Genomic DNA, 18,683 nt, shown 5'->3' with positions numbered 1-18,683 from the left:
AATTTTTAAGATTTCTTTTCAATTTCATAACAGTATTAAATAGAATAGTAATTATTATGTTTAGGTAACAATTCGCCCAATTCGGACCTGTCTAGCTGTCAGTACCTTCGCAAAAAAGGGATTCTTTCCGTATAGTCTGTGGCGTGTTTACGTGTAAAATGTCAACAAACGTCATTCGTATTTTGATTTTGGATTATGGATGGATGGAAAAAGTAGAAAGGAAATTTATTAAATTTGACATGCATTTTAATTATAGTTTATACTTGTAAGTAATGATAACCTGTTTTATTTTAAAATAATGTGAAAGTATTCTTATAGATTTTAGTATTAATTAGAAAAATGTTAACTTGCCTTTGCAAACTTAGTCTTGTTTATAAGCTGCGCTACTGTATTCTCAACAATTATTATTTTATTTCAGACATGTGTAGATATTTAAAATGGCTTGGCTCGCCGACCTCGCTGGTAAAGCGGAGACGCTACTCAACAACTTAGACGAGCAGACTGGTGCCGCTCTACGAAGCAATGGCCCTAGGAGGAGACATGAAGAGGAGTTTCCCGCACCTATTGGAAACAGATCAGCAAGTCCGAAAACACGATTTCCAACATCAAGGACACCATCAGTGAATGAAGTAAAACCAAATTATGGTGCTAGAAAAATAATGCTGACTTCTAAACCGTTAGAAAATGACTATAAAAAAGATCTTCCCAGGAGAACTATGACTATGAAGGCACTGCCTAAATCAACTTATGACAATGGTCCTGGAACTTTAGTTGGTGGGACTATGCCTAGTGAATATTATGGAATCAGACACAGAAGTGAGAAATATTAAATTGATCTTAATTATTTTTACAATATTAGTGTGTTACTGTACAGTTAGTATTGTCTAGTACTACTGCAGTACTAATTACTTTAATATTTCAAGTATAGACACTAATACTAAGTAGGAAGTATGTTTAATTAAAGTTAACAAAACCCTATCAATTAATTTAATCAATCACTTACTTCATACAGAAAATTATAACATACAGGTGTAGCCACATGGCAATACTTATTTATTATAACTATAACTATTATAAGGCAAGTTACTATGCTGTTTTAAGTTTTTTGTAATTTTATCACTATTATTTCAGGATCAAGCTTACCAACAAAGAGAGAACTAATGTATCAACCAAACTATGCCTATAATATGAATGATGTAATAGTTGAAAACACTGTATTGAAAAATGAACTCAATGTTGTGCACAAAGAGGTGTCACAGTTGCTTGACAGACTGGGACAGACCGAGGATGGTAATGATGTAGTTAGTGAACAAGGTATAGTAGTAACTAGTTTGTATGGTTTGGGTAGTTTAGTAGCTAGGTAGTTCTGGACTCGGCAAACCATGGTTTGCAAGCTATAGTTCGTTTTTTTTCGCATTAGAAAAAAGGTAAACAATCTTGATGTGTGTTTTAATTGAAAAACATGTTTTAAAAATAAGTCACGGCAAATATGTAACAATTATGAATGTATTACGATCATTTATATTCTTCTGCTTTCATAAGTATAAGTTACTGATTTTTAAAAAGCGTTTTCAATTAAAAGACATGTCAAGATCGCTTACCTTCTTTCTAATGCTAAAAAAACGAACTATACATGTGGATATTTGTAAGTACAATTGTGGTTCTTCAAGTCACTAAAAACATGAATATTTGACCACTCAAAACCACTAAAACCACTAAAACCACTGGTAAAACCACTTTTAGACCACTAGAAACAACATTTGCAGCAATCATAATGCGATTGGCTCTTCTCAAAAGTTTGCAGACTCCTGAGGTAGTTCATAGTTAGTATGGTAAGGTAATGGTATAAACTTGGAGGAAGAAAATTTCATGAAAATTACTAGTAATCAGAGAGAGTTCTTTTCATTTGTTCTTATAAGTAGTCTGTGATCTAAAGACCATACTGCCAGTGCCATCCTCAAACTAAAAGGCTGCAAAAGCCTAAAGCTTGAGGATGGCTACAATATTGGAACAGATACGTCTTAATTGTTTATCCTAATACACTTAACATGACATTTCTTTATGTTTCAGAACTATCAAAAGCCACAGTGAAGCTTAAAACAGCAGAGCAAGTGAGTCAGCAAAACCAAGTGGACAAGTTGTCCCTTTCTGCACAGTTTGAGGAGTTGAAAATTAAAATACATGAGCTAACCGTCACAGAGGTGGAAAGGCAGAAGCTGCAATGTAAACAGCTGGAGTTGGAAATTGAGCTGATGAAGAATAGAAATAAGGAGTTGGAAGAACTGTTAGTGTTATACAAATTTTTGTTACATAGTCCACAAATATATTCTGGACTTTTATTAAATATCCCACTAACGCGGGGTTAACCAGTTAAACCTTTAACCCAGTGTCAAATTGTACTGGTAACCATGGTAACTCCAGGTTTATCCGGTTAACCCCAAGAAGTGCAAGTGGCCCTAAGAGTTCCAAATTCAAAAGCAAAACGACTTTGTCTGGGTCTCAGGAGGTTCCCCTCGAGTTGACGACGGCCCGCGCTTGCGCCATCTAGCGGTCATATCTGTCGTAATAGACGCGTTTTGTTAGAGAGTGAATCTTCTGTACCTAGTACTATTATTTATTCTGTGGTCAGGAAGAGTCTTAAAATGTTTATCTAAAATTTACTCCCTGCACAATTTGCCCTCAAGTTTTAAAATGTATATAACAACTTTATTTCCAGTGTAAGACAGCTCAACAAAGAAGCTTCCGAACACGAGTCCCACCAAATGAAATCCGAGAAAGATCTGAAACACGCACAAACGACTATCGACGAACTCCAATCTAACTTGGAAAAAACTACGGCCGAGTGTAGAAGGCTCGAGGCTGACTGGGAGGCCTACAAGTCCAGGGTCAAGGGTACGCTCGCCGCGAAAGATAAGGAAATAAAACAGTTGCAACAGGGGCTCAATTTGACTGAGGATACTAAGATTTTGATTGAGCAGTTGGAAGTGTTAAAGTGAGTTTCATTGTTAATGAATATTCTGAACATAAATTATTTTCTTTTTTGTAATGAGGAGTCAAGTCAAAACTGAAACAATTGCATGACAGATAGGGTTTTGCTGTTTTCAGTAGCGGAGTCTGTTCTGTTGGTAGCCACTATTGTGTACTTTCCTACTAGTAAAATCAGCTTCTGTTTTAGAACTGTCAAAACGATTTGACAATATGGAATTTATATGAAAACGAGTGTAGTGACGTCACGGTTAACTCGCCTACTTTTTATATTTCTATCTGATTTATTGAATAGAAATTGTGTTTAAAAACAACTTCTATCTATGTTTTTCTAAGAATTATCTAGTGCTTTATTTCATGCACGGTGTAAAATAATCTATTTTAAATAGAGGAAAGTACCCAATTTTGATATGAGGTGAAAAACGAACGTAGTTTCACCTACATATACAAATAACTTAACGATTCAAATATTTTGTTTACTAACCGAGTTTGGTATTTGTGTTAAAAATTCCACCAATACTAATCGTCAGGGCGGAGCGAGAAGAACTAACGGAGTTAGTGGCAAGCGTACGACACGAGAGCATCGAGACGAAGCGACACGTCGAGGCGCTTGAGTCGCGCTGCGGCGCCGCGGAGCGCGTCGTCGCCGCGCTGCGGGACGCGCTCAAAGACGAACGGACTCTCAAGACGCGCGCCGACTCGCAGGTTGCTGCGCTTACTAAGGTATAGCCAGAGATGTACAAAATGGTTTTAAAAAAGCATTTAAATACAAAATGCAAAATGTTTTTCAGATTTACTATTTCAAATGCAAAATACTAAATAGTTTTGCGTTTTGTATTTCAAATGCTAAATGCAAAATAGGTATTTTCAAAATACTTTTTCTAAATAAAATACCTTTTGACCAAATCTCGGATATTTTTATTTATTTTAGGTATTTATCGTGAGAAATAGAGATGCCGAGCCGAACAAAAACGTCTAATAACATGGCACCTTATGCATGACATTTTGGTCATAATAACCGGTTTAGACTCTCGCGCGAGCCACGAGACGATACGCGAGTGTAATGGGCTCGCGACTCGTCTCGTGGCTCGCAAGCTCGTCGAGCTAATATAATTTAAACACTAACGGCACGGCATAAGGTTTATAACCAATTCACAAGCCGAAGCCGAGTGTGTCGAGGCGAGCCACGAGACGCGCCGCGAGCCGAGCCGCGAGTCTAAACGGCTATAAGGCGCAGGCGCGCACTCTGACCAAAGAAGAAAAAAAACCGGCCAAGTGCGAGTCGAACTCGCGCACGGAGGGTTCCGCACCATCAACAAAAAATAGAGCAAAGCAAGCAAAAAAACGGTCACCCATCCAAGTACTGTCCCCGCCCGACCTTGCTTAACTTCGGTCAAAAATCACGTTTGTTGTATGGGAGCCCCACTTAAATCTTTATTTTATTCTGTTTTTAGTATTTGTTGTTATAGTGGCAACAGAAATACATCATCTGTGAAAATTTCAACTGTCTAGCTATCACGGTTCGTGAGATACAGCCTGGTGACAGACGGACGGACGGACGGACGGACAGCGGAGTTTTAGTAATAGGGTCCCGTTTTTACCCTTTGGGTACGGAACCCTAAAAAGGGCGCGCATGGCTAGCAGGCGCCTCTATCGGTCAAATTCGGCAATACAAGCGTCATTCGTTCATTTCATTTTGTTTGACTGGTAATGTTGGCTAAACTTAATCGCAAAGTATTTTGCATTTTGAAATGAATATTAAAAATGCAAAATACATCTCGAAAAGTATTTCAAATAAAATACAAAATGTTTTTTACTAAAAGGCATTTAAATGCAAAATACAAAATAGGTATTTTGCATTTTGTATTTGCATTTTAAATAGAAGTATTTCAAATAAATCGCATCTCTGGGTATAGCAATGATTTATAACTGAAGATAGGTTATAAGTAGTGATTGTACCGACTATGGTTTTGGCCGACTAATCGGCGCTCGGATGGCCGATTAGTCGGCCGACTACTCGGCTAGTCGGCCAAATTCATAATCGTTACTTTCCGATAAAGATTACATTCGCATGGCAACTGTAGTAGATTTATTCAAGTTCGGGTGCATTAGAAAAACATTTTTTTTGCTCCTTGCGTCGTCGCGCTTACAATATCAACATTATCAACTGAAAGTTGTTCTGTGCTACTGCGACAATACACCCACATAATTACCTATAAGTACATGAGTTTAATATGAACACAATGAGGGACAAGTGGCGTACTAGAAGAGAGGCCTATGCTCAGCAGTGGGCGATAAAGGGCTGATATGATGATGATGATGACACAGTTTAATATTAACGCAAGCTCATTTTGTAGCCTAAATACGTATTTGAGTAAAATGGGCATGTAACATTTGATTAATATTGGCTTTTTATTTTATTTATGTCCTGCTTTCTGTCATTAATAATCGGCCGACTAATCGGCCCGTTTTGCCGACTAGTCGCCGACTAATCGCCGACTGCAAATGTGGCCGGATAGTCGGCTTTCCCGACTAGTCGGCGACTAGTCGGTACATCCCTAGTTATAAGCGTTCCAAAATTGAAGCGCTTACCTTGTGACAAATTGGACAAGTCGCCTTTAGACGCGGCTGGACAAGCGAGAAATGTGCACGCGCTAACGAGCTCCCGCACACCGAAAGAGAAAGAGACGACCTTATGTTTAACAACGAGTGGATGGAATGAGAAAATTAATCAAAGATAACAGATTTCTTCGTAGGCACAGAAATAAATATAGAAATATTTTTTGTGCTCCTCAAGTATGAGTATAATCTATCTATGGTTATATAATATCATTGAGGTATAGAAGCCTTTTCGCTAATGTATAATCAGTAAAACTAGTAGCTTGCATCACTCCATACGAATATGTATGTGTAACCTAAGTGCAAGTCTAGGGCAGTGACTCTTGGCTGAATATTTGTATAAACTGCAACACTCTTAAACCTAAAAAAATATTAAATAAAATAAATGAAAATATTGAAACAAAATTAAAAGTTGATCCATTTAATCCATTGGTACCTAATAATGTTTTAAATTCAACTGTCCATCAGTCGACCTTATGCCTTTTGTAATAAGGTTTACGGACTGTCAGTTAACACTGTGGGCGAAAAAATGACGTCAGGAAAAAAATTAAAATAGGCAAACCTTCGGAAGACAAAAGGGTAAATCGTAATTGAGAATATAGTTAAAGATAAAAATCTAACTAGAAAACACGGTCTTAAACACATAGAGAAAATAAGCCAGCCTACATTTACAAATGGTGTTAAATATTGTTTTTGTAATAATGTTATTATTAACTAGCGTCCCGCCCCGGCTTCGCACAGGTTAACACATTATACAAAAACCTTCGTCTTGAATCACTCTATCTATTAAAAAAAACGGCATCAAGATCCGTTGCGTAGTTTTAAAGATCTAAGCATACATTACAGACAGACAGACATACAGCGGGAAGCGACTTTGTTTTATACTATGTAGTGATTTTAGTGCTCCTAGCCAACATTTGCAAAAACGGGGCCTTCACTGGATTCCCATGGTGTCTGTTGGTTTCTCTCTCACAGGTTTTATGGTCATATAATTTACTTACTTTTTAGGGTTCCGTACCCAAAGGGTAAAAACGGGACCCTATTACTAAGACTCCGCTGTCCGTCCGTCCGTCTGTCACCAGGCTGTATCTCACGAACCGTGATAGCTAGACATTTGAAATTTTCACAGATGATGTATTTTTGTTGCCGCTATAACAACAAATACTAAAAACAGAATAAAATAAAGATTTAAGTGGGGCTCCCATACAACAAACGCGATTTTTGACCGAAGTTAAGCAACGTCGGGCGGGGTCAGTACTTGGATGGGTGACCGTTTTTTTGCTTGTTTTGCTCTATTTTTTGTTGATGGTGCGGAGCCCTCCGTGCGCGAGTCCGACTCGCACTTGGCCGGTTTTTTTTTTAAATCCACTCTCTTTCAGGAGCTAAAAACCCTCCAATCCGAAACGAATGAAACGCTTGTCTCCCTCCACACGGCGCTGCGTGAAAAGGACAACGAGATATCCCGTCTGAAAGAGATAGCTGCGCACAGCGCTGACACTAGCGCCCTCAACGTCGCCGACTACGATGACCAGGCGAGCATAGACAATGAGAAGATACATTATCTGACGCAGACTTTGGTACAGAGGCAGGGGAAGATTGACTCGTTGCTGGCGGATAATAATATGCTGAGGATACAAATGGAGAAGTTAGAGGTTAGTTAGAAGATGCTTTACATTTGACTTGTAGGTTACGTAGTTTGAACCTCGTAAGGCCCAACGTGCATTACAATGTACAGTCTGTTTCAATCTAATTTGAGCCGTTCAAAATCTAAATAAGGTAGCATTTCTTTTGTTTCATTGTTTATTAAAGCCACAGACAAGACATCCTCCAGACTGAGCATAGTAGCGCTACCCCCTCTGTCACAAATATACGGTAGTTTTACTCCATTTTAGAGTCAAAGTGTCTATGTGTGACGTCCGTGTCTTTGAACGGACCAATCACGGCACGGGACTCGCTCACCTCGTCCCCCGCACCCCAGTATTTTTGGCAGCATCGGTTTCATGAAATAATTGCTCTAAACTCCGTCTAGAGGATTCCTAGTCTATGACTAAAGCAAACGAGTCACCCTAATGTACTATGCAACAAGGTTCAATTTAAAAATAGGAAAACTTTGTATGGTGGGCCTCACGAGGTTAAGGGAAATGGGCTATTCCAGTCCCAATACTTTGATATTTGGTCACGTTTCCTTATAGAAAGCGTGAGAATGCTTGCATTGATAAGGTTTGATAAAATTACCACAATATTGGCATTCCCGTAGGTGGATAGCAATTTTTTCACCCCGACCCCGATACGACAGGCTTGTGGTAGGCCCTCCATCGCTCGTGCAGCGGACTGGCGTCCCACTCTCTGACCGCCGACAGTAGCGTGTTGGAGGAGAAGTAGATCGCCTTTCTGGCGGTGGCGCTCCTTGCGCGCAGCAGCGCGTCCCAGCCCGGCGCGCGCCCCTCCGCGAACATGGCGCTCGCGCTGCACCAGCTCGGCAGACGGAACAGCGCTCGCCATGCGTTGTTGTACTGCACGCGGAAGTCTCTGATCGCCGCGCAGGTGTAGTCTGCCCATAGCTCCACAGTGTAGACGCTTGTACAGTAACTGAGGAACAGCTGCCTTTTTACCTCATTACTACACTTGGCGAATCTTCTAGCCAGCATATTCGCCCGTACCGCAGTAGCTCGCCTTTGCCTTTCTATGTCATCCTGATCTTTTAAACTGGATAGTAGAATATGGCCAAGATATTTGACCTCGTGCACTTGACGCAATTGAACCCCATCAAGTAGCAGCGGTGGTATGTGTACGGGCATATGCGCCGCCTCCATAAGCATAAACTCCGACTTGTCAGCATTGTACGTCATATTATGCTGCCTGGCGTACCTCTCGCATTCTGCGAGTAATTCACGCATAGCTCCCACGGATGGCGCTAGTAGGACCATATCGTCCGCATACGCTATGTGGTTAGTCATTGTGCCATTGATGGAACATCCGACCCCGGTCCTTGTCAGAGCCTGCGAAAGCTCATCCATGTAGACGCTGAAGAGTGCCGGGGACATACTCCCACCTTGCCTTACGCCACAGTTTAGTCCGCTAGCTGTGGACAGAGTAGATTTCCATCTTACGACGTTCTTCTGCTGGGAATACCACTTCTCCAGTACCTTAGCAATAGGTGTGGGCGTTTTCCGTTCATGTAATTTATTCCACAGCAGTTGGTGGTCAACCCTGTCGAAGGCTTTGCTAAGATCTAGGAAGCAGGCGTATACAGGCGTTTTTCTAGATTTATAGTAGCCTATTATCTGCTTAAAGGCATATATAGCCGAGGTTGTTGAGACGTCACTCTTAAACCCAAGCTGGTTATCGGCACTGTATAAATATGGAGCTGCGAGCTGATGCAACACCCTTTCCAGTAGTCTGGCTATTATATTTGCCAGAGCTATCGGTCGGTAATTACTGGCACTTGCGACATTTTTCCTCCTATTTTTACAGATAGGTACAATAACGGTATCTGTCAAGTCCTGCGGCAAATGACCGGTTCTAATTATTGCCGTAAACAGTATGGCCAGCATATGCGACAGTGCGGGGCCTCCGTATCTGATGTGTTCAACTGTAAGTCCATCTAACCCGGGAGACTTACCGCGCGTGATTAGTTTGAGTGCTTTCTATATGTGTGCGCGGCACGTCTGTACACGCGTCATTGAGTTTCTGACGGAATCCTGACGAAATCTCAGTAGAGCGACTTCCGCACACATTCATGTCGCGGCCAGTCGCGGGCGAGGTAATCCGAGTCGGGGCGGGGCGGTCCGTTCTGTATGATAATACTATTACTAATTCTGTGGCTTTACTAAATAAATTGATAAAACATATCTGTTAGGTCAGGGTAGAGCCAGGTTAAAAATGCTTAACATTGGTTAAGAATTTTTAACGAAGGATTATCTAAAAAAATAAATAAATAAATAAAACGTTTATTCAGAGATCTTTCTTATAACTAATTACATATATTCTTCTGCCAAACCACAGAGTGGTTTGTTGGCAGACGAGGCTCCTTTATGTATTTGCAAGCTAGGTAGTTGATAGGTAACTTAAACTTAGGTATCTACTTAACCCTTTACCTCATGCGCAGCCCTATATAGCAACTATTAAAGTTCATTTTTAAACAAATACTTTTTATTTATGACATGAAGTAAGGGGTTAACTCTATATTCTTAGCGTACAGTAAAAGAAAATCAAAATAAAATTAAAATGTAACGTACTAGTAGTTCGCCCCGAACTGAGAACTCGCGGTTCGTCAAAAAGATCAATTGAATGCAGTGCTACTTAGTCCGAGATGGGCATTTCGTAATTGAATCCTGATTCCACGATTACTTGAAATTACTTTTTAATATGATTACCGATTCCCAGATTAGGTACTTTGTAATGTAACAATACCGAATTACTAAGTACAATTCCATTTGAGGAATCAGGAATCAATTTCTCGAATATTACAATTACTAGTAATTGGAATCAATGTCGATTCCTCATTACAGGAATGCATTACTTGATTCCTTTCAGATTACATTTCGTACTACTACTATCAAAAGTACATTTCGATAGTAGATATAGATGTTGTTGACTTACTAGGATGCATCTATATCTTATTTGAAACAGGTGCGCAGATTTCGAAAATGATGACCATGACCTATAAAACGACACCCATGACGACTTTTATGACATACTGCATGGCCGCCATCTTGGAATCCAAAATAGTCATCATTTTCGAAATTTGCGCCCCCTAAAACCTATAAAACGACATCCATGACGACTTTTATGACATAGTGCATGGCCGCCATCTTGGATTCCAAAATAGTCATCATTTTCGAAAACTGCGCCCCCTAAAATCTATAAAACGACATCCATGACGACTTTTATGACATAGTGCATGGCCGCCATCTTGGATTCCAAAATAGTCATCATTTTCGAAATCTGAGCCCCCTATAACCTATAAAACGATATCCATGACGACTTTTATGACATACTGCATGGCAGCCATCTTGGAATTCAAAATGGTCATCATTTTCGAAATCTGCGCCCCCTAAAACCTGTAAAACGACATCCATGACGACTTTTATGACATAGTGCATGGCCGATATTTTGGAATCTAAAATAGTCATCATTTTCGAAATCTGAGCCCCCTATAACCTATAAAACGACATCCATGACGACTTTTATGACATACTGCATGGCCGCCATCTTGGAATCTAAAATGGTCATCATTTTCGAAATCTGCGCCCCCTAAAACCTATAAAACGACATCCATGACGACTTTTATGACATAGTGCATGGCCGCCATCTTGGAATCTAAAATGGTCATCATTTTCGAAATCTGTGCCCCCTAAAACATATAAAACGACATCCATGACGACTTTTATGACATAGTGCATGGCCGCCATTTTGGAATCCAAAATGGTCATCATTTTCGAAATCTGCGCCCCTCAAAACCTATAAAACGACATCCATGACGACTTTAATGACATACTGCATGGCCGCCATTTTGGGATCCAAAATGGTCATCATTTTTGGAATCTGCGCCCCCTAATACCTATAAAACGACATCCATGACGACTTTTATGACATACTGGATGGCCGCCATCTTAGAATCCAAAATGTCTATCATTTTCGAAACCTGCGCCCCCTAAAACCTATAAAACGATATCCATGACGACTTTTATGACATACTGCATGGCCGCCATTTTGGATTCCAAAATGGTCATCATTTTCGAAATCTGCGCCCCCTAAAACCTATAAAACGACATCCATGACGACTTTTATGACATAGTGCATGGCCGCCATCTTGGATTCCAAAATAGTCATCATTCTCGAAATCTGAGCCCGCTATAACCTATAAAACGACATCCATGACGACTTTTATGACATACTGCATGGCCGCCATCTTGGAATCTAAAATGGTCATCATTTTCGAAATCTGCGCCCCCTAAAACCTATAAAACGACATCCATGACGACTTTTATGACATAGTGCATGGCTGCCATCTTGGAATCTAAAATGGTCATCATTTTCGAAATCTGTGCCCCCTAAAACATATAAAACGACATCCATGACGACTTTTATGACATAGTGCATGGCTGCCATTTTGGAATCCAAAATGGTCATCATTTTCGAAATCTGCGCCCCTCAAAACCTATAAAACGACATCCATGACGACTTTAATGACATACTGCATGGCCGCCATTTTGGAATCCAAAATGGTCATCATTTTCGGAATCTGCGCCCCCTAATACCTATAAAACGACATCCATGACGACTTTTATGACATACTGGATGGCCGCCATCTTAGAATCCAAAATGGTCATCATTTTCGAAACCTGCGTCCCCTAAAACCTATAAAACGATATCCATGACGACTTTTATGACATACTGCATGGCCGCCATTTTGGATTCCAAAATGCTCATCATTTTCAAAATCTGCGCCCCCTAAAACCTATAAAACGACATCCATGACGACTTTTATGACATAGTGCATGGCCGCCATGTTGGATTCCAAAATAGTCATCATTTTCGAAATCTGAGCCCCCTATAACCTATAAAACGACATCCATGACGACTTTTATGACATACTGCATGGCCGCCATCTTGGAATCTAAAATGGTCATCATTTTCGAAATCTGCGCCCCCTAAAACCTATAAAACGACATCCATGACGACTTTTATGACATAGTGCATGGCCGCCATCTTGGAATCTAAAATGGTCATCATTTTCGAAATCTGTGCCCCCTAAAACATATAAAACGACATCCATGACGACTTTTAAGACATAGTGCATGGCCGCCATTTTGGAATCCAAAATGGTCATCATTTTCGAAATCTGCGCCCCTCAAAACCTATAAAACGACATCCATGACGACTTTAATGACATACTGCTTGGCCGCCATTTTGGAATCCAAAATGGTCATCATTTTCGGAATCTGCGCCCCCTAATACCTATAAAATGACATCCATGACGACTTTTATGACATACTGGATGGCCGCCATCTTGGAATCCAAAATGGTCATCATTTTCGAAATCTGCGCCTCCTAAAACCTATAAAACTATATCCATGACGACTTTTATGACATACTGCATGGAGTGCATGGCCGCCATTTTGGAATCCAAAATGATCATCATTTTCGAAATCTGCGCCCCCTAAAACCTAAAATGATATCCATTACGATTTAATGACAGTGCATGGCCGCCATCTTGGATTCCAAAATTGTCATAATTTTCAAAAAAAAACTTTAAAAAAACAATATTATAAATGTGTAAACCGAGCACTTTCATTTGATACCAAACTCGACCATACTTTCTTGCAATTAAAATGACCAGAATAGCAAGACCCCTCACAAATGGCTTTTTAGCATTTTAAGCTCTTCTAGCTCAATAACCTCTTGTTCAAGCCAGCTCAAAATTTAATGACTAAAATATAATGCCCTCGACTATACTTTCACCCAATTTCATTTAAATTAGAACAAATTTACTTAAGTTATTGAGTATCAAACTATCCTCTGAAAGTTCAGCTTAAGGGGACGGTATATGACGTTTTCGATTTAGACCTCACTTTGTGCAATCAATTTGTTCAATGAATGATTAATAACTGCATTAAATTATACGTAAATCTGTTCATGAAGAAGCCGTGTACCGGCTCTTCACGCCATATTTTTTTTTATTTCCTGTAATTCTCTACAAATCGACACTAAAAGTGTCCAAAAATCAAAATATGGAGTTCCGTTTGAGCAAGACGCATTACAGTTTTGTCTTTGACAGTAATTGAGTTGTTGTGGGATTTTGAAGGCTAGATAACTAAACTACCAGATTATTATCTACTTATATTTTTACTCACAAATACAACACAGAAATTCAATCCCAAATGTAAACTTTCGTATAATTTCCATACATTTACGACATCACTCAAAACTCTTCTTCGAGTCAGATGGCCGTTGGCCTTGCATTGAAGCAGACGTGTACGTCGTCATAGCTCGTTTTTGACATTAATAAAGACATTTCATCATATACGCATACGAAAATGTATACCAGTAGATAAATTGTATTTCATAAAATAGGGTAAATAAATATAATCACGTCGAGCTCCAGTCAAATTTTAAATGTGAGTTGTTGTTATTTACGGGTCGTAACGGTCGAAAACAGCAGTAAATTATCCAAAAACAATACGATTACAATCGAATTTAAGTAACTTGTTCCTTCAAAACCCGCTTAAAATGAAAAAAGTTTAAAGACTCGTTTTACTGATTGGGATTGATTTTCATTATGCTGGTATCAATTTTGCGTCATTATAAAAATGTATATGACTTCTGTACGTCAATGACTTTTGATGTCAATTAATTGTAATCTTGTATTTATGTTAGAGAATATTATATGTTCATTTAAATATTACTCATCTATTAATACGAAGCGTAATTCGTTTAATACCTAAAGACTTGCAGTACTTTGTTGACGTTCGTTCCGTCTATGTATGCGATTACGTAACGTGCTGTTCTGATAATCTTCAAGAATCAAGATAATTAATAACGGCAAGACCAGCATTTAGTACCAGCGAGTTTTGCGGATTTGGAGACCGAGATGAAGCTTACAGGCCAATATCGCTGCGGCCTGGCCTGCTTATTGTTATGTGTATAAATCGAATGTTATATTAATTTACTATAAAAAACAATGTTTTATTTCAATGACATTCTGTGCGTAGAGGTATGTATGTTTCGGTGATTATAAGAATTATGTCCACACAATAATCGTGCAAAGCAGAGACTGCATTATTTCTTTACGGTATAAGCGGTAAGGAAAAACTCATTGGTATCCTGGCTCGTACCAATGAGTTTTTCGGAACTTATGTACGAAATATCATTTGATATTTACCACTAGCTTTTCGGTGAAGGAGGAAACATCGTGAGGAAACCTGCATACTCGTAGTGCATACATTTGCGAAGAAATTCAAAGCTGTGTGTGAAGTCCCCAATCCGCATTGGGCTAGCGTTGAGATTATTGTCTATACAGGGTGGTCCAAACCGTGACGTCCAAAAATCGTGGGCTATCATAATGTACCCCATATGTATGTTAGCCGATTTTTCGTACTTTTCAAGTTATGATTTTTTAAGCTTTTAACTTTTCCTATGTAGGTAATATTCTCCGACCGTCCTTAGTCTGGGACCGGTCTGAAAACCAGCGCCGGGCACCTAGGCCCGGCACACGCTGAGACTGGAACCCTTTGCCTAATACAAAGATCTTCTCACTTTTGTTTTATTTTATTATGTAAGTAATTCTAACCCTATTTTATGTTCATGTATGTGGCAATAAACAATTCTTATTCTTATTCTATTCTTATTCTTATTCCTATGAAATTCCGGGGTTCCCATACAGAGTGGCTGAAAAATAACTGCATTCCGTTGCCACGGAGGTGTTGGGATTATACTGAGCAACTTTTATTATGGGACCAACCCCGAAATCGCGAAAAAAAAATTGGCTTTTTATACATTTTGGCTAGTCCATTTTCTATGGAAGGGTAATTTTTTTTCGCGATTTCGGGGTTGGCCCCATTGTAAAAGTTGCTCAGTATAATCCCAAAACCTCCCTGGCAACGGAAATGCAGTTATTTTTTAGCCACTCTGTATGGGAACCCCGGAATTTCATATGAAAAGTTAAAAGTAAAAAAAAATCATAACTCGATAACTACGAAAAATCGGCTAACATACATGGGGTATATTCTGATAGCCCACGACGTGAGGAATCTAAAAAAAAATTTTTGGACGTCAAGGTTTGGACCACCCTGTATATAGGCTGAATTATTATTATTATTTGTAGGCGGTACGGTACCGTTATTATTTATCAATACCGCTTCGTTTTGAAGGTACTATACCTGTTGAAATATAAAGTACGGTACCGGTATAAAATTGCAGCAGGTACAACAATGTTTTATAGGTGTACAGTCAGCTGCAGAGAAAAGGTACCACCCCTGCATACAATCTTCTATGCAGGGGTGACCTGCAGCTGACTGTACCTAAACCATCACTGACCGAGCGTAGGCGAAGGTCTCCGTTTCAGCTTGGGCAAAAATACTTTCGTTTGTTCGAATGTTCTCCTTTGCATATCACATTTCTCAAATATCTCGAGAAAATTTGTAAGCAGGTTCGGTAGTTGGATATAATTACTCGGTTTCTTTTTTTTATAAGTTCTAATAAGCAGAGATTGTCATAAAGGACTTAAGCGACAGTAGGGTCTGTGGTACTTAAGACCATTGTGATTATTCGTAGTGTCCGACCGAAGATTCGGTTTCGGTTTCGGTTTCGGCCAGTTTCGGCCATAAAATCATGTTTCGGCCGTAGTTTCGGTTTCGGCCAAAAAACGGCCGAATCTTTCGGCCTGGCCGAAACATACGAAATAGTACTTCGTATTATGAAACTAAACTATGTGACAAAGACCAAAAGTTGGGGGGCAAGTAGGACAACAATATTTATATATACAGAAATTTGTGTTTCGGTCGGACACTAATTATTAGGTACTTACTGATTACGCTGCGCCGCGTGGAACGTGAGGTGCGTTGGGGTAAGTACATACAAATCATTCAAGAAAAAAATCCCTTTTAAGATCACTCGTGTGTCTACCCCTAATAGACTAATTCAATTGAAATTTGGTACACATTTTTCACATATGACAAAGAGTCGGTGATCCAAAGATGGACTAGTAACGTAAATAAATAAACTTTTAACTTTGCGGCCATTTTTTTGTATCGTGTGATATATCAGATATTAAATTGTAAGATATTTACTAATAATAAGCATTGGTCACGTAAATTATTTTTAGTCTTTTTTTGCAAGTATGAATGATATAGAACATTATTTCAATTATTTTTAAAATTAAGCCTATCCAAAGGCGACTTGGAAGATGTGTCATGGGGATCTATATTCGTTGGGTGAAAAACAAGTTTTTTTGTCTAATTATCGTTTAAAACACAATCGATCGGCAATAACGCGGGCACATAAAACAAAAAACTTCTTTTTTCACTCATAAAACTCCTTAAACCTAATAAGAGCTAAACAAAAACAAGTGCGAGTCGGACTCGCATTCTAAGGGTTCCGTATATTAAGTCCGTCTCACGCTTGACTGCACATTTCTTATAGATTTTCCTGACATATATAGGTAAAGAACTACTTTGTGTATTTTTTTCAAAATTTTAGATCCAGTTGTTTCGGAGAAAGTGGGCGGAGAATGATCATTTTTTGCCTATTTTCATGAATAACTGCTGAACTATTAATCCTAAAATTATAAAAAAAAATATCTTTGAGATTCTTACAATGAGCTTTTATTTGATATGTAACACTATATAGTTTAAAAAACATATTTTTTAATTTTTTCATTTACCCCCCCCCCCCCCCCCCCAAAAATGGCTATCGTATTTCAAATTCTCTAAAATACATTTTATTTACGTTACACGTCCATCTTTGGGTCACATTTACATTTGTGTGCCAAATTTACATATGTGTGCCAAATTTCAACTGAATTGGTCCAGTAGTTTCGGAGAAAATAGACTGTGACAGACGGACGGACAGACAGACAGACGCACGAAGAATTATATGTATATGCACTTATCCCAACGCACCTCTCGTTCTACGCTGCGCGGGGTTCATTGCCGCTCCTACCGCCGTAAGTGTAAGTACAACTACATCATCAAGGCTACGATCGAAGATAATCAGTTCAGCACTGAAATAATAGCGGTGGAATGCCAGTATAATATTTAATTATTTATTTTAATTTTATAAATTTAATAGCAAAATAAATAGCGAATATACGATACTCGTACAAGTAAATCTGTAAAGATCTTAGGGGTACATCAGCCGACATATATTATTAAATTTTATTTTGTCGGCCTTAATTAAATTTCCACCCTGCCGAAACTTTATTTATTTAAATTTTTAATTGAATTGATTTTTCGCCTTATGAATAACCGTATAGAGTAGTAAATAACATTTTACATCTGACTTAATGACATCTGGGTTTATTCGGTTTAACTTTACAAAACGCGTATCTCGACAAAGCCATAATATGCAGAAAATAGTTAACAATCAAATGAATTAAATTAGAATTTAAATACGTCACGTGTGACATGAACAGACAAGGAGAGCAAGATTTAATGTATTGTTTCTCTTTCTTCTTTCAATGGAACGTTTTTAGAGTTTCTGTTCCTCAAAAGAGGTCAGTGGTTAACACTAAACTCAAAACGCTATCTTAAAAAAACTTGATGGGTCAATGACCTGTCCCAGTAAAGTGAGGTAGTGTGCGTGAAGTGCGCTTGTGTGTGAAATGGGGTAAATTGACAGAATCTGAAAATTTACCCACCTCTACCGTCACCTTAAAAACATTGAAATGCCGGGACGTGCCCCTAGCCAGCCGTGTGTTCAAAGTCGAATGTAAGAACTTCGCTTCGCTTCGCTCGCTCGTTCGATTATTGACTAGACGTATTCTAGAACATTAGATTAACATTAGAATCTCGGATTGGATAAAAGGATGTATCATGATTATGAATTAATTAAACTAAATTCCAGTGTAAATACAAGTCAGAGTTATCGGCCCTCCGAGCTAGAAACTCGCACAGCGTGGTGCAACTCCAGCACGAGGAGCGCTCCCGCCGCGCGCGGCACTCGGGCTTCTTCGGCGGACTGTCGGCGAAGATCGGACACATGTTCCGGTACCCGGTGTTCAGGATGTTCGTGCTGTTCTATATGGTGGGTGAACTAGTTTCTTTTAGCCCCTTAAGGCCCACTTGCACCGTCCAGGAACAGAAAGTTGAATTCCTAAAATGTTGAAATCCTGAAATGTTGACTTTGACTTGAAATTAACTAGACGGAGCCCCGCTTCGCGGGGCTCCTATTTCTAGGCGGTTTGCCCTTCGGGCATCTGAAGCTACCTAACGAACCTAACCTACCTACCTATTGATTTAGTCTGATATCAGTGATATCCGTGAAAACATTATTCAACATTTTGAGAATCCAACATTTCGATAATTCAACATTATGAGAATTCAACTTTCTGTTCCTGGAGGACTTGCACCACCCCT

At 39.2% G+C, this 18,683-nt stretch overlaps 2 protein-coding genes across 3 annotated transcripts in view; both read left to right on the top strand.

The window, feature by feature from the left end:
- Positions 1 to 18,683, top strand: part of LOC134647290 (ovalbumin-related protein X-like) — a 283,884-nt gene that overhangs the window by 197,735 nt on the left and 67,466 nt on the right. The window lies entirely within an intron of this gene.
- The window catches only part of LOC134663192 (golgin subfamily A member 5), a 379,694-nt gene that overhangs the window by 360,028 nt on the left and 983 nt on the right, over positions 1 to 18,683 (top strand). Inside the window, exons 2-9 of one of the 2 annotated variants that reach the window (XM_063519582.1) lie at positions 214 to 265; positions 419 to 816; positions 1,132 to 1,290; positions 2,071 to 2,284; positions 2,717 to 2,992; positions 3,516 to 3,708; positions 6,984 to 7,256; positions 18,172 to 18,351. In XM_063519582.1, the coding sequence (XP_063375652.1) occupies positions 438 to 816; positions 1,132 to 1,290; positions 2,071 to 2,284; positions 2,717 to 2,992; positions 3,516 to 3,708; positions 6,984 to 7,256; positions 18,172 to 18,351 (1,674 nt within the window). In that variant the 5' untranslated portion in view covers positions 214 to 265; positions 419 to 437. Of the gene's footprint in view, positions 1 to 213; positions 266 to 418; positions 817 to 1,131; positions 1,315 to 2,070; positions 2,285 to 2,716; positions 2,993 to 3,515; positions 3,709 to 6,983; positions 7,257 to 18,171; positions 18,352 to 18,683 lie in introns of both variants that reach the window. The other variant, XM_063519574.1, reaches the window with a different exon arrangement.

Source organism: Cydia amplana, chromosome 1 (genome assembly GCF_948474715.1).
Source record: "Cydia amplana chromosome 1, ilCydAmpl1.1, whole genome shotgun sequence".
Classification (NCBI taxonomy): domain Eukaryota; kingdom Metazoa; phylum Arthropoda; class Insecta; order Lepidoptera; family Tortricidae; genus Cydia; species Cydia amplana.
This window is presented reverse-complemented; position numbering and strand designations above follow the sequence as displayed.